This window comes from Phoca vitulina, unplaced genomic scaffold (genome assembly GCF_004348235.1).
Source record: "Phoca vitulina isolate PV1807 unplaced genomic scaffold, GSC_HSeal_1.0 scaffold2, whole genome shotgun sequence".
Lineage (NCBI taxonomy): Eukaryota > Metazoa > Chordata > Mammalia > Carnivora > Phocidae > Phoca > Phoca vitulina.
Genome location: NW_022589705.1, coordinates 77,003,282 through 77,025,223, shown reverse-complemented (window position 1 = coordinate 77,025,223; position 21,942 = coordinate 77,003,282). Strand labels below are relative to the sequence as shown.

Below are 21,942 nucleotides of genomic sequence, written 5' to 3'. Positions count from 1 at the left end.
ATAGTTAAGTGTCAGGTAGATGAAACACTTGCATGTAAAAGGCAAGTTTTAAAACCTCTAGAAGACATAAGAAGCTATCTTTCTGATTTGGGGAGCATGAAAGGGTTTATTAAACAAGACACATAGAAAAAGCTAAGTATAAAAAAAATTTTAACTATGTTATATATATAATATATGTATTTGTATATATATATTTAACTACTATATATATATTATATATATATATTAAGAACTTGTTAAAGAACTCCATAAAGTAAAAATTGAAAAAACTGAAAAGCTTCAAAGTGCTAGAAGATATTTGTAACACAAATAACCCACAAGTGATTAACAACTAGAATATCTAAAGAGCTACAGATTGATAAGAAAAGGGCAAATAATTCAATAGAAAAATGTTCAAAATACACAAATAGATTTTTCAGAGAAGGGTAAACATGGCTAATAAATATAAAATCTAACCTCATTAGTAATCTGGGATGTGCAAATCATTATCAGTGAAATACCTCATACACAGTAGGGATTGGCAAAAGTGAAAATTCCAAGTAATAAGATATATATCAATGGGAACCTGTTGTGTATTGCTAAGATAGTGTAAATTGGTATCACAGTGGGAGGCAACATGGTGCTAGTTGGTCAAGTTTAACATTTACCTGCCTACAACCCAGCAATTCATTCCTTAGAGTTCTCAAAGTGCGATCTGCAGAGTATTTCAGAGGGCCTGGGAAGTGAAGACTAAGATGTTATTTGCCAACTCAAAATGGATCAAAGACTTAATTGGTAAAAACTGAAGCTATAAAACTCCTAGAAGACAACATTGGAAAAAAAGACCTTGGTCTTGGCAATGATTTTTTTGGATATGACACCAAAAACATAAGCAACAAAAGCAAAAATAAACAAGTGGGACTACATCAAACTAAGAAAGCTTGAACTAAACTTAAAAGCTGCTATACAGCAAAAGAAACAGTCAACAAAATGAAAAGGCAACCTATAGAATGGGAGAAAATATTTGCCAACCATGTATCTGATAAGGAGTTAATATCCAAAATATATAAGGAGCTCATACAACTCAACAACAGACCCCAAATATTCCAATTAAAAATGGGCAAAAGGGGGCACCTGGGTGGCTCAGTCATTGAGCGTCTGCCTTCGGCTCGGGTCATGGTCCCGGGGTCCTGGGATCGAGCCCCGCATCGGGCTCCCTGCTCTGTGGGGAGCCTGCTTCTCTCTCTCCCACTCCCCCTGCTTGTGTTCCTGCTCTCGCTGTGTCTCTCTCTGTCAAATAAATAAATAAAAATCTAAAAACAAAAATGGGCAAAGGACCTGAATAGACATTTTCCCCAGAGCCAGACATATGAGTGGCCAATAGGTACATGAAAAAAGTGCTTAACATCACCAGTCATCAAGGAAATGCAAATCAAAATCACAGTGAGGTACCACCTCACACCTGTTGGAATGGCTATTATCAAAAACACAAGAGGCAAGGTATGCCTGGCTGGCTCAGTTGGAAGAATGTGCAACTCTTGATCTTGGGGTTAATGAGTTCAAGCCTCACCATGGATGTAGAGGTTACTTAACTGAATAAATAAATAAAAACTTTAAAAACTCAAAGAGATAACAAGTGTTGGCAAGAATTTGGAGAAAAGGGAAGGTTTGTTCTCGGCTGGTAAGAATGTAAGTAGGTAGGGGTTCCTGGCTGGCTCAGTCAGTAGAGTATGCAACTCTTGATCTCAGGGTGGTGAGTTCAAGCCCTAAACTGGGTATAGAGTTTACTTTAAATTTTTTTTAAAAATAATGTAAATAAGTAAAGCTACTATGGAAGAGGGTATGGAGCTACCTCAAAAATTTAAAAATATAACTGCCATATAACCTATCAGTACTACTTCTGTGAAATGAAATCACTATGTCAAAGAGATATGTGTACCCTCGTGTCATTGCAGCAATATTTACAAGAGCCAAGACATGAAAACAACCTAAGTGCCCCATCAACAGATGAATGGATAGGGAAAACATGATGTATATATAAACAATGGACTATTATTCAGCTATAAAAAGAAAGGAATTCTGCTATTTGTTTTTTGGTTTTTTTTAAAGATTTTATTTATTTATTTGACAGAGAGAGACACAGCGAGAGAGGGAACACAAGCAGGGGGAGTGGGAGAGGGAGAAGCAGGCTTCCCGCGGAGCAGGGAGCCCGATGCGGGGCTCGATCCCAGGACCCTGGGATCATGACCTGAGCTGAAGGCAGATGCTTAACGACTGAGCCACCCAGGCGCCCCAGGAATTCTGCTATTTGTGACAGTATGGATGAATCTTGCGGTCATTATGCTAAGTGAAATAATAAGTAAAAAAGAGAAAGACAAATATAAATCCATGTATGTGTAGAATCTGAAAAGACCAAACTCAAAGAAACTGTAGATGGGTGGTTGCCAATCTGGGGTGGGGGAAATGAATGAAGGTGGTCAACAAGTACAAACTTCAGTTGTAAAGTAAGTTCTGGGGATCTGATTGTGGTGACTATAGTTAACAGCACTGTAGTATATACTTTAAAGTTGCTAAGAGAATAGATCTTAAATGTTTTCACCACACACACACACACAAAACAGTAACTGAGGTGATGGATATGTCAACTAACCTTATGTGGTAATCATCTTGCAGTATGATGCATAGATCATCACTTTGTGTACTGTAAACTTAAATGATATAGATCAGTTATATCTCAATATAGCTAGAAAAAATTTAAAAATGTTATTGGCCAATTTCTACTATTTTGATGTTTGTATTGCAGAAGTAGTTCAAAAGCAATGATGGGTGAAATTTTTGGTGCCTTAGCACAGATCAGGACAGTGGTACCAAACTGTACTAGTAGTCCATGTATTTGCCACTAACTCCCTCACTGTTGGAAAAAAAATTTGCTAGTTTCACTTAAGAATGTCCTTGATGAAACAGTACAAACCCAACCTTTGAAAATGTGTCTGGAGGAGAATCACCTGTGGGTAATTGAGTTACTAGCTAAATTAGACATTTTTTAAATTGACACCATTTTGGGGCGCCTGGATGGCTCAGTCGTTAAGCGTCTGCCTTCAGCTCAGGTCATGATCCCAGGGTCCTGGGATCGAGCCCCGCATCGGGCTCCCTGCTCGGCGGGAAGCCTGCTTCTCCCTCTCCCACTGCCCCTGCTTGTGTTCCCTCTCTCGCTGTCTCTGTCAAATAAATAAACAAAATCTTTAAAAATAAGTAAATAAATAAATAGACGATTTTTTAAGAAAAAAAGAGACAGGGGCGCCTGGGTGGCTCAGTTGTTAGGCGTCTGCCTTTGGCTCAGGTCATGATCCCAGGGTCCTGGGATCGAGCCCCACATCGGGCTCCCTGCTCAGTGGGAAGCCTGCTTCTCCCTGTCCCGCTCCCCCTGCTTATGTTCCCTCTCTCGCTGTCTCTCTCTGTCAAATAAAAATCTTAAAAGAGAGAGAGAGAGACAAACCAAAAAATAGACTGAACTATAGAGAACAAACTGATGGTGCAGGTGGGCAGGGGGATGGGTAAAAGAAGTGATAGGGATTAAGAGCACACTTATCTTGATGAGCACCGAGTAATGTATACAATTGTTGAATCACAATATTGTACACCTGAAACTAATATAACATATGTTAACTATACTTGAATATTTTTAAAAAGTTGACACTATTTTTACTCGAAAGAGTGACTGACAGACAAACTGGTTATTCAGACTTAGATACTGGGCAGATGTTTTCTCAAAATGAATGAAATTCAGGATAGCAGTTTCCTTTTGGCTGGAGTTGGAGTGGGGCTGGAGGAGCCTGGGACAGGGTAAGGGCCCACAAGATTCAGACATATTGATAATGTTCTAGTTTTTAGATTTGGTGGTGGGTTTACAGATGCTCATTGTATTTTTTGCTTGGTAACATTATGTTTCATCTTTTTGTATGTATCAAATATTACAGAATAAAGTTTAAATTTTAATGTGAAAAATAGATGGTGGGCATATGGGTTATTAAAGATAACATGGTATTGCACTGAATTAGATATGCTGTAGTGTATTTCACCTAGCTCAGTTAAATATATTTGAGTTTATTGGGCAAGTCAAGTTTTCTCTCTTGTCATAGAGGTGATCATAACTTGTGAGCATTTACCATATGGCCTAGCATTGTTTTAAGTAGTACTTCACAGGTACTAACCTATTTAATCCTTACAACTCTATGAAGTAGGAAGTCATGTCCCTGTTTTAAAGATGAGATGTCAGGTGCTAAGTTATTGAGATTATCCGGCCTCCTTGAGGAGCGTCAGTCCCCTGAGTAGGGGAGATTGGGAGGCTGGGTAGGGACAGAAGCCCAGTGAAAAAGAAATGCTGTCCTCTTAAAAGCTTTTGTATTTGTTATCTTCTCTTTTTCTAGAGACCATGGCGAGCCCCGGGAAAGACAATTATCGAATGAAGAGCTATAAGAACAATGCCCTAAACCCTGAGGAAATGAGACGAAGAAGAGAGGAGGAGGGCATTCAGCTCCGGAAGCAGAAACGGGAGCAACAAGTAGGTTAACCTGAGTGTGCTCAAACATACTGTTCAGGAAAACAATCCAGCCACCATGGTTGGTCTCCACCTTACATTCTCACTTTCCCCTTAGGAAAATAGCTTAGCTCTGTGGGCCACTCATCTAGTTTCCTTTATTGTAAAGATGCTGGAAGCTTTGAAAAAAGAACCAATCTCTTACTCCTTTTCCATAATTTAGAACAACTTACGGGGTGCCTGGGTGGCTTAGTTGGTTAAGCATCTGACTCTTGATTTCAGCTCAGGTCATGACTTCAGGGTTGTGAGATCGAGGCCGCCCCCCCGCCCCGAATCGGGCTCTGCATGGGCATGAAGCCTGCCTGCTTAAGATTCTCTCTCTCCCTCTGCCCCTCCCCGCAACTTGCACTCACGCATGCTCTCTCTCAATTTAAAAAAAAAAAACAAAACAATTTAGACGTCATTTTTGTCTATTTTCACATATATGAAATATATATATATCATTTTTCATATATTGTCTTCACTATAATATTCTAGTTCTAGCCCCTTGTTGTCTTCTCTCTTCTTCACCCCCATAGTCAGTGTTAGGCCTGGCTCCTTAAGAGGTTCATCAGCCATTCTGGCTGCCTTACTTCTCTGTCTTAAGTCCATTCTTTGTAAGTCTCCCTAGGACTGAGACTTTATTAATGCCTCATCATCTATTCTGGCATAAACCACCATGATTGGTGCCTTGCCCAGGTCTAGATGCAGTTACCTAACCTGCTTTTGCCCACCCTCTTGCTTTACTCTTATTTCTTTCCTTCAAAGCCTTTTATACCCATCAACTTTTATACAAAGGGCACAGAAATCTTCACATGTTCTCTTAGGGGCACCTAGTTGGCTTAGTCAGTAGAACATGCAACTCTTAATCTCAGGGTCATGAATTCAAGCCCCACATTGGGCATAGAGCTTACTTTAAAAAAAAAGGAAAAATGTTCTCTTAAAAAATGTGAACAATTAGGTATAACATAGTAAAGCTGTTGAGTATCTTTCCATGTCAATATATTAAGCTTGGCATTATCTCAGCTATGCTAGCATATCCTTGACAGTTACTGCCATAATTTAGCATTGGATCATTCTTGGTTTTCTTTATTACAGTGAATAGTTTAACCACTCTCTTCTCTTTCAGCTTTTTAAACGGAGAAATGTGGAGCTGATTAATGAAGAAGCTGCCATGTTCGACAGTCTCCTCATGGACTCCTATGTGAGCTCTACCACTGGGGTAAGGCCCTTGCATGTGCTTCAGGTAGACCTGGGAAGTACCGGTGTCTATAGAACAGAAACTGGGCAGTTCTCATCTAGTGGCTTTGCCGACAGCCATGCTAAGTTCTTTCTTCCATGGTCCAGTTTTGTAACTGGTCAGCATAAGGAATCAATAGGGTTACCTCGGTGATGGAGACACCTGAGGAAACATTTAAGGGAAGCCATCATTTGCCTCAGAGGTTAGGAATCATCCAAATGTCCCAACTTAAAGCAGCCATGGATTAAACAACAAATACCTTCTCCTGAGCCTGCTGTTATGCCATCCTCTTGCCCTCAAGTCTTTAGAAAGCAGGATGCCAAGCAGGAGTGTGTACTCATATCTAGCTCTGGTGTTGGTTTGCAGTCTTAAATCTGTCTTACGTTCTAGGAGAGTGTGATCACACGAGAGATGGTGGAGATGCTCTTTTCTGATGATTCTGACCTGCAGTTAGCAACCACACAGAAATTCCGGAAACTGCTTTCCAAAGGTACAAAGCCTGGTCCTCGTACAGAGGCCCTACATGATTTAAGCTCTTGTTTCCTCTCACTGACCTTACCTGCTACTCCCCTTCACTCATTCTGCTCTAACCATACTGCTTTGGTATTCCTTGGACAAGCCAGGCACATTTTTTTTTTTTTTAAGATTTTATTTATTTATTTGACAGCGAGAGAGGGAACACAAGCAAGGGGAGCGGGAGAGGGAGAAAGCAGGCTTCCCACCAAGCAGGGAGCCCGATGCAGGGCTCGATCCCAGGACCCTGGGATCATGACCTGAGCCGAAGGCAGACACTTTACGACTGAGCCACCCAGGCACCCCAAGCCAGGCACATTCTTATCTTTGCACTGGCTCTTCCCTCTGCCTGATATCCTCTGGTCGCTGATAACTGTGTGACAGCTCCCTACTTCTCTGATTATATTCTAGATTCTCAGCAAGCCTACCCTGATGCCCTATATAAAATTGCAGGTCCCCTCCACTCAGCATTTTTAATCTTCTTACCCTGCCCTACCTCTCCTTTATTTCTCATTATACTTACTAACATGATAGAATGTCTCTCCTCTATGAGGGCAGAGACTTTTGTTGACTTTGTTCATTGTTGTATCTTCAGTACCTAGAACTGTGTCTGGCACATAGTTTGTACTCAATAAAAATTTGATGTATGATAGGAAAATACTTCTTGTCTCAGTATATGAAGCAGTCCTCCCGAGAAAACAAATGCTCTTTTTAGAAGGGAAATATTTAGACGAGGGTTCCCCATCTCTTGGGCTTTCTTCTCTTCCTTAATTCTTTACTTCAGGAATTAAGTTTCAGGAAGCCAAAGGTGAATATACTTAATTTGGGATTGGTTTTCTCTTTAGCATCCCAACTGTATCCCACATTTCAAAGATGACCAATTATTGTGAAAACTACTTCACCAAAAAGGAGTTTGAGAATATCAATAAGGACAGTCAGAACTACCTAGGAAGGATGCGTGGACTGACCCCAGTGAATACACCAGCCAAAACCTCTCCTGACTTTTTCTTTCCTTCCTTTCTCCCTCTACCAGAGCCTAGTCCTCCAATAGATGAAGTTATCAACACTCCAGGAGTGGTGGATCGGTTTGTGGAGTTTCTGAAGAGGAATGAGAATTGTACATTACAGGTGAGGCCTGGTGTAGAAGGGTACCAGATAAAAGCCCTTTTCCCAAGAAATTGTTGTGGGGTGTTTCTATAGACACATCTCTCAAGAAATAGACAAGTAATATGAGGAAGTATTTAAGAGATGCATCAGAGGTCTTGGTCTCAAATAAGAGAGCCAAAATTTCTTCCCTAAAACAGTCTCAAAGGCAAGATACCAGAGGGGCATTTGGGTGGTGCAGTTGGTTAAGTATCTGACTCTTGGCTTCAGCTCAGGTGATCTCAGGGTCGTGAGGTCAAGCCCCAGGTTGGGCTCTGCGCTCAGCATGGAGTCTGCTTAAGACTCTCTCTCCCTCACCATCTGCCCACGTCCCCCATTCCCGGTGCTCACTTACATGCTTTGGCTCAGTCTCTCTGAAATAAATAAATCTTTAAAAAAAGAAGAAAGAAAGATACCTTAATATGACAGTTTGATTATTCAGTTATAAATCAAAGAAGGTTCTAGGGACGCCTGGCTGGCTCAGTCAGTAGAGCATGCAACTCTTGATCTTGGGGTCATGAGTTTGAGTCCCACATTGGTCGTAGAGTTTACTTTAAAAATACATACAAAGGTTCTAGTCCACTTCTAATTACCTGTGTGACCTGAGGCAAATCATTTAACCTCTCTAGGTGTCTCTTCAGAAATAGGTAGTGAGTCCATCCATTAGAACCTAGCCAGAAACTCAGCTGAAAGGGACTTTGAGAGATGCATGTCACTCTAATCCTGGTTTCGGAAATGAAGAACGTGAAACTCAGAAAATAAAGCGACTTGCCAAAGGACGTGGGTGCTTGGTGCTGCAGAGCTACACTTGGGACCATTGAAGCCTGGGTCCACCTTCCCATTGTGTTACTCACTGGCCACACTGCTTTTTGTCAGTTTTTTTTTAATTAAGATTTTATTTGTAAGTAATCACTACACCCAACATGGGGCTTAAACTCAACAACCCCGAGATCAAGAATTACATGCTCCACTGACTGATCCAGCCAGGCGCCCCTGCTTTTTGTCATTTAAAGGGGAAGAGGAGGAGGTTCCTGGGTGGCTCAGTCAGTTGAGGCTCCAACTCTTAGTCTCAGCTCAGGTCTTGATCTCAGGGTCATGAGTTCAAGCCCCACATTGGGCTCCATGCTGGGCGTGGAGCCTACTTAAATATAAGATAAAAATAAATAAAGGGGAAGAGGAAAAGGCTTATGTTTCAGTTTTTTAGTCAGGGGCACGTGGCTCACTGCTCTCAGTCAGCTGGTAGGCACGGCTGATCTGTCTGGAATGATCTCTCAGTCATGGCTTAATCTCACTTTCAGTTTGAGGCTGCCTGGGCTCTAACGAACATTGCCTCTGGAACCTCTCAGCAGACCAAGATTGTCATTGAAGCAGGGGCAGTCCCCATTTTTATAGAGCTGCTTAACTCGGACTTTGAGGATGTACAGGAACAGGTAATGTTCACATTTGGCTTAATTCTTGGGGTCCCTGTGCTATAATAAAAAATATATTTGATCTTTGTGCCCAGTTCCTAAAAACTACTAAAAACCTTGGCATTTCCTGCATGATAAGAATGTCTTTTGTTATTTATAATGGAACACACCTAATGAGATGATTGGGTGGGGCCCCTAGGTAGCCTCAAGATGAGGAAGGTGGTCATCAGAACCCCCAACTCTTCCCATGCCTCCACCCCAACCTCCCCAGAGAACTTCTGGGTTGGTGAGCACATTGATGCAGTGCCCTAGAGAGGGCATGGAAGTTCGGTACCACCATGACTGCTCACCCCATACCTTGCCCTATGCATCTCTTTCATTTAGCTCTTCCTGAGTGATATCCATTACAGTAGCTACTAATGTAAGCAAAATGTTTCCCTGAGTTCTGTGAATCATTCTAGTGAATTATTGACTCTGAGGAGGAGATTATGGGAACTTTTGAATTTATAGCCAGTTGGTCAGAAGTATGGTGGCACCTGGTAATTGTAGCTGGTGTCTAAAGTGGGGAGCATTCTTGTGGGCCTGAGCCCTTAACCTGTAAGGTCTGTGTTAACTCTTAAGAGTTAGTGTCAGAATTGAATTAGACTGTTGGACACACAAGTGGTGTTGGAGAATTGATTGCTGATGTAGAAAAAACTCCACACATTTGGCATCAGAGGTAGTATTGGAAAGAAGACACCACAGTATGCATTTCTCAATACCTACAGATCGTAGAGATTAAGACACAACTTGCATTTCTTTCATTGAATTTTTACTGATTGGATAGAAAGTAGAAAGTGGTGCCTAGGGGCACCTGGGTGGCTCAGTCGTTAAGCATCTGCCTTCAGCTCGGGTCATGGTCTCAGGGTCCTGGGGTCGAGCGGGAAGCCTGCTTCTCCCTCTCTCACTTCCCCTGCTTGTGTTCCCTCTCACTGTGTCTCTCGCTGTCAAATAAAATCTTAAAAAAAGAAAGAAAGAAAGTGGTGCCTAGATTTTTTCCTCCCTTACTACATACTGGCTAGATCCTGTGAGGCTGCAAGAATGCAACTTTCCAATCACTTTCTCTTTTTCTGAGGAGTGGGCATAGGGAGGTCTTGGTTTGGCTTCTTTGGCAGCAGTACAGATGTCAGCCTGTCTTCCCCTACTAAATCAGGAACTCCGAGAGGAAAGGCCCTCATAGAGCAAATGCTCAATAAGGAGGTCAGCAAGGAGGGTACCTTGATACGGTTTTTGTCCAAGTTACTGGTGGGTACTCACTCTGGTATAAAATAGTGACAGAAGCCACTAGAGTCTGTGAGTGACGGTTCCATCATCTCCTTTTCAGGCAGTCTGGGCACTTGGAAACATAGCTGGAGACAGCTCCGTTTGCCGAGATTACGTCTTGAACTGTTCCATCCTTAATCCTTTGTTAACGTGAGTAATTATGATCATGTGCACCTGGGGCCTCTGTAAGGCAGCCACGTGGCAGATCTTTGCGGGGCAGCTTACCTTAAGATGTTGAGTAAGTGCAAAAATACTAAAAGTATGTTGATTGCCAAAGTAAAAGATAGAGGTATCTTTTGAGAGTAAGAAGATTGTGTCTGTGCCAAGGAGTATCTTCTGTTTCCTTACTTCATGGCACTATAGATTCTCATGTTGGTCATACCTGCCTCATTGTTGAGTCAGAAGAGAGAGGCAAGACTAGCCCATCTGGAAAAATCCAACCCTTTCTATGGAATGCATTGATTTGCTATTTTATGCATAGGCACATCGGAGAGCTATGTCATAAACGACAGATTAAAGACCCCAGGAAGGGGCATGGGGATCCTTCGCCAATCCCTCCCTCCCATACCCTTCAAATAGAGCTTCATCTAAATCAAAATAGATGGAGGAGTTGTACTTCTTCGGAGACCACAATCTCAAAGACTACCACTATAACTCTTTCTTGGGCCCTTCACAGAAAATCATTGCTTATCTCACACTAGACCTTCAGCTTTTATTTCCAAAGAGAACAGTACTCCTTGTTTAGATCTTGTGGCCAGAGTTAGGAGCACAGTATGTCCTATCTTAAAAGGCTTGCAGGCTTACTCAAATTTCAGCCCTTTGTATGTCCTTACTAGCTATGGTCTTAACAAGCCACAGCTGGTCCTTATCCTGTGAAGCTGTAGGTCGGCCTCCTGGCCCAGACAAGCTCAGTTAACTTAGGTCTATGGGTAGAAAGACACGGTGAGGCTGCTAGAGTCTTAGGGGTCTGATTGGATTTGCTCCTGGGGTTCATAGGTGACAGCCCTATGCCAAGGGCATCATTGCTTAGGATCTCTCTGGCTTTGCTGTTTCCTTCAGACTCCTTACCAAGTCCACACGACTGACAATGACAAGGAATGCAGTCTGGGCCCTGTCAAACCTCTGCCGAGGAAAGAACCCACCCCCAGAGTTTGCAAAGGTGAGAGAGCTTCTTACCAGTTTCTGAATGAAAGCAGTTTCCTTCATATGCAGGCATTTTGATATAGGAGTTTTCAGGTCTTTCGGGGACCCCTTAGGGTCTCAGTCCATGGGAAACTGAAAGAGGCAATTGTCAATGAAGTAGGTGATCTTGTGTGCTTTGGATGGCAAAGTGAAAAAGGTAGTCCTGATGGTTTAATGTAGCAGAAATCTCTAGGGCTTAGAATTACTTGTAGGGGAGGAGACAACGATGTTAGGGTTAGTGGTAGAGCTGATTAGCCCTGTCCCCTCATGAGTCCCTCTCACTCTGCTTCCAACAGGTCTCCCCTTGTTTACCTGTGCTGTCTCGCCTACTCTTCAGCAGTGACTCAGACTTGCTGGCAGATGCTTGCTGGGCCCTTTCTTATCTGTCCGATGGCCCCAACGAAAAGATCCAGGCAGTCATAGATTCTGGAGTCTGCCGAAGATTGGTAGAGCTTCTAATGTGAGTATCTGGTTGGAAAGATTCCCTAAAGTTCTCCAAGCTCCAACTAAAGAGCTGCCGTAAGCAGTCTGCTGCTCTGTGCAGAGGGCTGGAGCCGTGACAGTGCTGCTGGCCCTCTGCTGATCAGGTCTCCCCCCTCTATAGGCACAATGACTACAAAGTGGCCTCTCCTGCCCTGAGAGCAGTGGGTAACATTGTCACCGGGGATGACATCCAAACCCAGGTAAGGAGGGAGCTGTTTAGGGACAAAAGCCCTAACCAAGGGTTTGGGTCTTGTTGGGGGGGCAGCATGGTCCAGGAGACAAAGCATGGGCTTGGGTGAAAAATTCCAACTTTGCCACTTCCTGAATGATTGACTTGATTGCCTTAATTTCTTTTATAAGTTGGAAGCAAATCATTGTCCATTGGGTGCTTCTGAAGGAAAACTAAATGTCAGACTGACTACCTGGGACATTGTAGGGTAATTTTTAAGTTTTTGAGTCATGGTCCCCTTGAGACACAAAGCTGTAGAATCTTACCTCTACTTCCTACACCCTTAGAATCCTACAGACACTTCCTCATGTTAATAACACCTCCGATGAGGGCACAGTAAAAAGGGTTCCTTTGTTCAAATGCTAGAGATCAGAGTATTCGTTTGGTCTTGAGAAGTTGGCATAATTCTGTGGGATTCTTGACAAATTTCTAAGAGTTGAGTAATCTCATTCAAACCACACTCAATTCCTAGGTCATTGTGTGTGTGTTGCATATATGTGTGAATTTTCATAATATAACATGTACTGCTTTTACCATTCAGTGTACACTTCAGTGACATTCAGCCCATTAACATTGTTATTTGTCATCAACACCCATCCCCACAGGGTTTCATCATCCTAAACTGATTTCTCTGTGCCCATTAAATAATAACTCCCTGTTTCCTCTTTCCTGGGCCTCAGTCCCTGGTAGCCATCATAACACTTTTTCTCTCTTAGGAATTGATTACTCTAGGTCTCTCATATAAGTGGAACTATATATAGTTGTCCTTTTGTGTCAGCTAATTACACTTAGCCTAATGTCTTCAAGGTTCATTCATACGTAGCATGTGGCATGCCTTCATTCCTTTTTATGGCTGAATAGTAGTCTGTTGTATGCATATATCACATTTTGTTTATCCATTTGTCTTGTTGATAAATACTTGGGTTGTTTTCACCTTTTGGCTATTACGAATAAAGCTACATTGAACAGTGGTGTACAAATGTCTGAGTCCCTGCTTTCAGTTCTTTTAGGTACATACCCAGAAGTGGAGTTACAGGATCATACGCTGATTTTATGTTTAAGATTCTGAGGGACCACCTGCTGTTTCGCACAGTGGCTACACCATTTTATATCCCCACCAGCAATGTACTGGGTTCCAATTTCTCCACATCCTTACCAACACTTGTATTGTCTAAGGTTTTTGATAATAGCCATCCTAATAAGTGAAATGGTATCTTATTGAAGTTTGGTGGTTTTTTTGTTTTGTTGTGTTTTTTAAGTAGGCTCCACACCTAACGTGGGGCTTGAACTCACAGCCCTGAGATCAAGAGTTGGATGCTACACCAACTGAGCCAGCCAAGTGCCCCCTTATTGCAGTTTTGATTTGCATTTCCCTAATGATTAGCGATGTTTGGCATCTTTTCATATGCTCACTTGCCATCTGTATTTCTTCTTTGCAGAAATGTCTGTTTAAGCCCTTTCAGCATTTTTTAAATTGGGTTCTTCAGTTTTTTTGTTAGTTGTAGGAGTTCTTTATTCTGGATATTAATCCTTATCAGATACATGATTTGCCTATATTTTCTCCCATTCTGTGGTTTGCCTGTTCACTCTGTCGATGGTATCTTTCGATTCACAGAAGTTTTTAATTTTGATTAAGTCCTGTTTACCTAGTTTTTTTTTGTTGTTGCCTGTGCTTTTGGTGTTCTAGGTCATTCTTAACTGTTCAGCCCTCCCTTGTCTGCTCCACTTGCTGAGCAGCCCCAAGGAGTCAATCCGAAAGGAAGCTTGCTGGACCATTTCAAATATCACTGCTGGCAACAGGGCTCAAATACAGGTAAAACAAGCAGGAGGGAAGGGGGCGGGGCAGGAGCAGGTGGGAAGGCAAGGGAACATGAGAGGTTGTGGGATATTTGCTTCTAGAAGAAATAATTTGTTCCCCTTTAGAAATTGGGGTCAGTATGTGCTGTTGAATATTCTTTTTAAGAAGCCCAGTTCCTCTGTATCCTCTTAGTCTATGGGAAGAACAAAGGACCCCCAGGAGGAGGAAGATGTCTGAATCTTAGCTGATTTTGTAGGCTAGATTTGTTAAGCCTTTTTTTTTTTTTTTTTTTTAAAGATTTTATTTATTTATTTGAGACAGAGAGAATGAGAGAGAGAGAGAGAGCACATGAGAGGGGGGAGGGTCAGAGGGAGAAGCAGGCTCCCCGCCGAGCAGGGAGCCCGATGCGGGACTCGATCCAGGGACTCCAGGATCATGACCTGAGCCGAAGGCAGTCGCTTAACCAACTGAGCCACCCAGGCGCCCTGTTAAGCCTTTTTGTAAGCTTAATCTTCTTAAAGTGACTTTTGCTGTGTGTTTCCCCCTCCCCCATCCTCTCTCAGGCTGTCATAGATGCAAATATCTTCCCTGTGTTGATCGAAATCCTTCAGAAAGCAGAGTTCCGTACAAGGAAAGAGGCAGCCTGGGCCATCACCAATGCTACATCAGGAGGAACACCTGAGCAGATCAGGTATCCATTTGTTTCTCATTGTCTTGAGTGATATGTGTACTCTCCTTCTTGGTTCATGGTCTACAGTAACCACTAAACTGCTTTTCCTGGGATAGGTCTGCCCCCAGTCCAACAGCACCAGGTTTAACTGGTAAGCTACTAGATTGGCATTGGAATCTGGAATAGATTCCTCTAAAGCATGTACCTCTTTTCTTCCAAGAGAATAGAAACCTAGGACACAGACATCCATCTCTCCTCTACTTTCCACCTTCCAGAGAATCACCCATACAAATGAAGGAGAAACCATGCTGTGATTCATTCATAGCAACTTTTGGGGGAAATCATTTTTGGGGGTTGACACTTGGGAGAAGCAAATAGCCATTTTGTGTGTGTGTGTGTGTGTGCTCTTTGATTTTGGTTTCCATCATCAGCATGAGTAGGAGTGATGGGAACTGGACAAGTGTTTTGCCCTCAGCTTGTTGCCCAGGAAGAGGAGTAGGAATATATTCAGCATATTTAAAGCCTTAGGAGAAAAGGAATAACCATTAAGTTAAACTTTGAAGGATTTAGGGTTGTAAAAGCCCTTTTGGACAGGAGAAAACATAAGTAAAGGTACAAGAATCAGAAACCTGGAGATGTTTACTTGTTTGACTGGAATGTAATGTCCTTGGAAGGGAATGATGGGAGGGTAGGAACCAGATCGGAGAGGGTCTGTTTTGTCAGGCTTGTAGAGCTTGGGCTGAACATTTTAAGCAGGGAAGTGATGTGTTCAGAGTGGTAACATTACAGCAAGGGGACAATAGAGACAAGGAGGAGCAATCTATGGCAGCCTTCGCCATGGAAATGAACTAGACCCAGAGCATTGGAAGAGTGGAGAGACTGAGATAAAGAAGTGGATATGAAGGCTCAGCAAAAGGGGGTTGCTGAGAGTATTGACATGTGTGAAGGAGACCCACAGGCCCTACGGCACCTGCCTAGCACCTCTTCTGCCCTGCATTAATTTAGAACTTCCCTGGTCTCTGCCCCTAGGTACCTGGTCTCACTGGGCTGCATCAAACCCTTGTGTGACTTGCTGACTGTGATGGATTCGAAGATTGTGCAGGTGGCCCTCAATGGGTTAGAGAACATCCTTCGGCTTGGAGAGCAAGAGGGCAAGCGCAGTGGCTCAGGGGTCAACCCCTACTGTGGCCTCATTGAGGAAGCCTATGGTATGTGTCCTGTCTTTAGCCTCACCTCTGCCTTAAGTAGAGAGGTTCCAGGTCAGGACCCCAGGGACTGAGGGCCTCCAAGGTAGTTTACATGTAAGGCTGTGGGATTTGGGGGGTCATCATTGAACAAGGTTTTATCCCATCATTTCATTCTCCCTCTGAGGAGCAATAGATCCACTTCTCTTTTTGATAGGCTCTGCCCCCAGTAAGTAGGCATGGCGCTGATGCAAAAATAGAGCTCCAGTTTCTAGCAAGTTCCAGTAAGAGTGTTCATCACTCATCTCTGAGAGCTTCAGAGAAGCTAATGATTTGCCCAGGCCACACAGGTATTTAAAGCAGGACTAGAACTTCTGATTTATAACTGACATTTTGGTCTTTTTCCTTTGGGGCTATGTAGTTTTAGGAAAAAGTCTTGGCTCTCCTCTTTCTTGTCAAAGAGAGATCTGATCGTATTACTTATGTTGATAAACACTAACATACCTCAGGGAAAGAAAAACATAAATGTTTCATGGAGAAGAGCAATTACATTTTACTCTTGTCCCTCCTTCCTCCTTGCCACCGCCATCGTAGGCTTGGATAAAATTGAGTTTCTCCAGAGCCATGAGAACCAGGAAATCTACCAGAAGGCCTTCGACCTCATTGAGCACTACTTTGGTGTAGAAGATGATGATAGCAGCCTGGCTCCCCAAGTGGATGAGACACAACAGCAGTTCATCTTCCAGCAGCCTGAGGCCCCCATGGAGGGCTTCCAGCTATAATGTCTGCCTCCGGGGAGGGGAGGGGATGGGAAGCACCACCAACCAGCGGAAAAGCAGCCCTCTGGTGGGCGGGAAACCAGCCCCCCCATCATCAGCCACCACACACCTCTGCTGCCCTGGAAACTGTGCTCTTGACCTGCTCCGCCCCCTTCCCTGGAGGGAGCACCCTCTGGACAGACGGAACCATCTGAGGCTCACATTTGGGTTTTGTGACAAGAAGGGGACGTGTTGGGTTTTTCTTCCTTACACTATATTTTGGCTGCACATATGTCTTTAACCCAGGAGCCCAGGGGTAGACAAAGGAGGACTGAGGTAATCAATTTTGCACCTTTTTAATTTTTTTTTTTTTTTTTTCCTTTAGTGGTGACTTCCTTCCCTTTTATCTTCCTTCATCCTTCCCAGTTCTCTGCCCTGATCTGTGTAACTCTTATCTTGGGTACTTGAGCAGATGGACTATTCCAGAGGTGGGGGGGTGGGAGGGGAGGGAAAAAATTCAAAACAAAGTGTTCTTGCTCTGACAGAATATTAATCTTGTATGCTTGGATTGAGTTATTTAATTTTTTTTTCTTTTGCACATTTTTCTTGTATTAAGATTGCTCTTTCCAAGAGCCATGAGTTCCTGGTTTTAGGAATCCCAGCTGCCAGCATGGTCTGGGACTAGAGGCTGAGGGGGAGGTCACCATGAGACAAAGGTTCCTTCCTCCCTCTAACCCCTCCGCAGACCTCTTTAGTTTGGGGGTTCGCCTTCCCTCCAGGGGCACGTACACCAGTGGGCGTGGAGGGGAGGAGCGCAGGCCTTCAGGTGGGTCTTCCCATGTGTCGCTACTGATCCCATGTTTCCTACCCACCTTCCAGTGGTGCGACCCAACTTCATTTGTTTACTTGAAAATTCCCCTCGGAGTTGAATGAACCTCTGAGGTAGCTGTATTTTCTCCTAAGCACGAGACAGGGGGCAGTGGTCCTTCCTCTCTCCTGAGGAGAAAGTCCTTGCTCTGGTGACCCATAAGTTGCAGAGGAGGTGGAGTGAGAGTGTCATGTATTGGGATAGCCAGGGATCCCTGCCTTTGGCCTTCCTTCTTCCTCTTCCTCTTCCATAGTTGGATCATGTATATTTTACTTCCAAAGGAGAGAATGTCAAAAAGTTCTGTATTTTTTTATATTCTATATATTAGGTAGGTCAATCTTATTTGGTCTCAAGAGGAAGAACTGTCTGTAATTTCTGTAAGTAGGATACTGTGAGGACGACCAAAAAGAGAGGAGGAAGCTGCTTCGCTCAGGGAGCCTGGGCTTGGTCCTTTTCCTCTCTGCTTAGGTTCTGGGCCACCACCTGGGACCAACCCTTAGCTCTGGAACCTTCATATAGCAGGTCAGCCTGGTCTAATTGTCCCAGTACCTGAAGGGAGCAAGGATGGCCCCAGGGCCCGGAGAAGTCTACCACTCTAGTCCTTATTGCTAAGCGTCCTGCTTATATCAGGAAACCCAGAACTCAGATTCAGTCTCAAAGGCCCTGGCCACACAAAGTATCAGACACAGCTGCCTCTCCAGTGATCATAGAAACTTAGCAGCCTCGGGACTTTCGTGAGAGTTATTGGTATCTTTCCTGTTTGGGATCCTTGGGCCTGGTTTGGGTTTTTCCCTTCCTTGTGACAGTTATAATCCTAATGCCTTTTCTCTTTGAGTAAAGCTAGAGCAGTGCCTCAGTGGCTTGCCTACGCTTTGGTGGATTACATGAGAATAAAGCCCAGTTGTTGGGGAGAGGAGTGGAGAAAGTTGCTGGCTAAGTGTAGACCAACTGTGGAGCTGTGGGCACAGTCTGCCCTGCCCCTGCTTCCCCACTGCGGTCAGTCCTGTGCCTGCGCCGAGCTGTCGTTGCCCGTCCCCAGAGACAGTGCCACTCTCACTCCCATTCCTGCAAATCCCTTCTGGCTCAGGTTAAATCCCTGCCCCTCTGCTTACAGATCTAAAGTTCAGGTGCTCACTGTCGGTCACTGGTCTTAACTTTGCCCTCTCCTAGTGTTGAGATCCAACTTCAGAACCATTCGCTGAGGAAGGTGGTGTGGGGCTTGCAGTTATCACTGAAAGGTCACACCAATGCTGTGCCACTTCAGGACGTCAGACTTTAGTACCCTGACCTTAGTACGTCAGATGCTTAGGAATGACAGATACCGGCCCACAAGGAGACAAGGGGCGGGACCTCTGTTACTTGGCCCACTGACTCCATTACAAAACTTTTCCCCTACAGTTCAAAGAGAAGCCACCTGCCCCCCCTCCGTCCTTCCCAAAGGGCAAAGCACTTTAGTAGGACCTATTGTGTACATCTCAAGCAATAGTTGAGTCCCTGTCATTGGGGCCAGATTTTTATTGTGAGACATACACACTCTGCTTTTCCCAACTACTCTAAAATCTTGCACTTCAGATCTGGGGCCTATACCAGATGGAAGACTTTTCTGATCCATCTGGCTGCTGCTTACAAGCCAGCTTTCTCCAGGGACTAGAAAGGCTGAAGTCTCCCAGGGTACAATATGAGGACAGATTTCTCATCAGATAAAGTGGCCTCTAGGAGCTTTCCTTTGTTGGCGTCTTCCTCAGACCATATTTTCCCATTATTTCCTTCTACCCCTGTTTCAGTCAGCAGGTGAGATTCTTCCAGCCCACAGGGGCAATAACATCTTCAGTGTCTCCTCTCTCCTTTGGTCCTCTTGGAAAGCAAAACATTATTTCCATAGGCCAGCCTTGACAGCCACTCTTCGTGGGCAGCCCCAATCTGGACTTCAGACCCTGGCCTCAGTGAGGTCACAGTCTGCTTTCCGGTAGATTTCTGAATGGATGTTGTAGGGATGAAGGGGCTCCGCAGCCTGTTGTCGGGAATAGCCTTGAAAAGACCTGTTTTTGGAATCTTCATATGCTGGCACATGGCTGGTATATCCATTTAAGATCTCCGCTGGAGGTGGAGATATCTAGGTGTGGATCAGGGGATAAGGATCCTTTTAGCTGAAGTTTTAAAGACTGTTGGCTATTCTTTATTGCCAGCCCCTCTGGTTATCCTACCCCCAACATCTCTAGTACTAATAGTCTTTGGTCTTACAAGTCTGCCTTCAATTCTGAGCTGCCCCCAGGTGACTGCATGGCCTTGGCATTGGCTGCTGCCTTCTGGTAGAACTTCATGGGTTCCACTTCCAGCTGGCCAGCCTGGTTACTTGGGGCAGTGCGGACAGATGACTCTTCCGAAAAGCAGGCATTGATGACCTCAGCTTTTGGGGACCCTTGCTGTTCCCCCTTTACAAAGAACCTTAGATCTACTCCTACTCTTTGCCCTGGAAGCCACTTCCCAAGAGCCCTATTTTTTGGAGCTAAACTGCACAGATAATAGCTGCTACTGTACTTGGTCAAGGAAGAGTGAAAGAAGGCTCTCAGGCACACTTTTTCTCTCAAGTCACACTAGTTTAAAATGAAAACCATCTGACAGAATGAACTGGATTTCTATGTTCTCATGTCTACCTGTTTCCCTCTATACCCTAGAGCTACTTGTTTCCAGCAAACTAAAAGGGAAGATGAACAGTACTTCCCTCCTCTTCTCCCTGAGACTCACTCAGCTTGGTATCCATCATCTTGGATTCTTCAGTAGATAATCTGTGAGCCCAGACTCTGGATTTTCAGTTGAAGGCAGGGAGCCATAGGGAGGACAGGCTGGCTGGAGGCCTCCCTGGCAGCCTGGGGAAAGGTGTGAGGCTCAGTGCACTGAACCATAGGATGTACTCGTAACCAGTAGCAACATCTTCTAGGTAGGACTGTCCTAGAAGTGAGTGAGTGTGAGACTGAGTAATTGCTCAGAGTAGGTTTCTTCCACAGCTGTTTAGGATTGCACATTCTAGACCAATCTTGTCCAGTATTTTTTCTGTGTCTTAACTTTTGAAGTCTTTTTGTTAAGCCAGCAAGCTGAGAATTTGGCCCTGCGGGGATCCATGTGGTAGGCACTAGCTGCTCTTTGTCCAAGGCCTTTGTAAGTGATTCAGTCATCCCACTGTCTACCCCCAGCCCCACCCCCACTTTAAGGCCATGACAAGGGAAGAATTTGAAGTCAATACCAATCAAGTCTGCGAATTAAAGCTGTTATTTTTCCTCTGAGAGGGCATTTTGCATCAGGCCTGGGGTATGTGCAGAACCAAAACTGGGTGTGGGCAGCAACATTAAATTTTGGGCCCCGAACACCCAGGAAAAAGGCTCCTATAGTGTGTCATAAAGGTCTCCAGTGGTTTTGGGCCTACCTCGCTATTTCTGGGCCAGCCTGACTGCTGATGTCCATGTTAGCATATACCTAAACCCCTTTCCTAACGCTAGCCCTCCTCCCTTGTGTAGATTAGATTTTTAGCTCCTGGGTTTGGGGAGAAAAAACTGCCATGCCCTGGGGCCAGTGAAGGAAGTCAAAGCTCAGATCCTGAGATTGGCTGGGAACTTCTTGACTCAGGATGTCATTAAAAAGAGTCCACCTCTACCAGAACCCTCAGACCCTGGAGTTAGGTATTGTCTCTCTTAGCCAGCTTCTGTGGGAATTGCCTTTGATGACTAAAGAAGCTAAGGAGGGGTGGGAGGTGGGTATGAGGTCCCATCCACCGAGGTCAGACTGGATGTCCTTCAAAAACAGCTTGGGTTCCCAGCTAAAGACCCTAGGAAGGTGAATCGAAACTTTTCCCCATTGGTTTATTCTTTCCAAATTCATTTGCTTTTAGTTTTCTAAGAACTATAGACTCTGGCTATTTTCCATGTTCTCAGGGCCCCTGGGTAGACGGACAAAGTTTGATGATTTCAGAGCAGACATAGGCCAAGAAACCGTGGCATTGAGTGTGCTGAGTCCAGACAAATGATATTTATATACACATCCAAATTTGAAGAGAAAATGTATTTCTTTAGGTTTCAAACACTGTACTAGATATAAAGCAAAAATAAAAACCTGTTGCAAAGTTCTAAATTGTCTTCTTTCGAATCATCCTAAACTGGATTTTTTGGAAATGAATGAGCCAAGGGTGTTTAAACATGTGGCTTAACAGTGGAATTAGGATTGCAGCAGCCTGCTCCTGCTTATAAAGAAAAAAAAATTTTTTTAAGATTTTTAATCATTTGAGAGTGCAGGAGCTGGGGGGGAGGGGCAGGAGCAGACTCCCCAATGAGCAAGGAGCTCAACACCTGGCCAATTCCAGGACCCCGAGATCGTGACCTGAGCCGAAGGCAGATGCTTAACCAACTGAGCCAGGCACCCCAAGAATTGCTTTTAAGTAAGCTCTACGCCCAACACAGGTCTCAAACTCAAAACCCTAAGATCAAGACCTGAGCTGAGATCAGGACACTTAGCTGACTGAGCCACTCAGGTACCCCAAGAATTTTTTTTACTCAGCTTTATTGAAATATAATTGAGATACAGTAACTGGCACATATTTAAAATGTACAATTTGATAAG

The 21,942-nt window shown here is 44.0% G+C and overlaps 1 protein-coding gene across 2 annotated transcripts in view; it reads left to right on the top strand.

Moving 5' to 3' along the window:
- KPNA6 (karyopherin subunit alpha 6) overlaps window positions 1-21,468 on the top strand; it is a 57,019-nt gene extending 35,551 nt beyond the window's left edge. For both annotated transcript variants that reach the window (XM_032389084.1, XM_032389092.1), the window contains 13 exons: window positions 4,407-4,540; window positions 5,685-5,777; window positions 6,186-6,285; window positions 7,342-7,436; window positions 8,750-8,881; window positions 10,224-10,312; window positions 11,222-11,321; window positions 11,641-11,804; window positions 11,949-12,027; window positions 13,744-13,869; window positions 14,418-14,545; window positions 15,554-15,732; window positions 16,303-21,468. In XM_032389084.1, the coding sequence (XP_032244975.1) occupies window positions 4,407-4,540; window positions 5,685-5,777; window positions 6,186-6,285; window positions 7,342-7,436; window positions 8,750-8,881; window positions 10,224-10,312; window positions 11,222-11,321; window positions 11,641-11,804; window positions 11,949-12,027; window positions 13,744-13,869; window positions 14,418-14,545; window positions 15,554-15,732; window positions 16,303-16,490 (1,607 nt within the window). In that variant the 3' untranslated portion in view covers window positions 16,491-21,468. The remainder of the gene's footprint in view (window positions 1-4,406; window positions 4,541-5,684; window positions 5,778-6,185; window positions 6,286-7,341; window positions 7,437-8,749; window positions 8,882-10,223; window positions 10,313-11,221; window positions 11,322-11,640; window positions 11,805-11,948; window positions 12,028-13,743; window positions 13,870-14,417; window positions 14,546-15,553; window positions 15,733-16,302) is intronic.
- The last annotated feature ends 474 nt before the right edge of the window (window positions 21,469-21,942 follow it).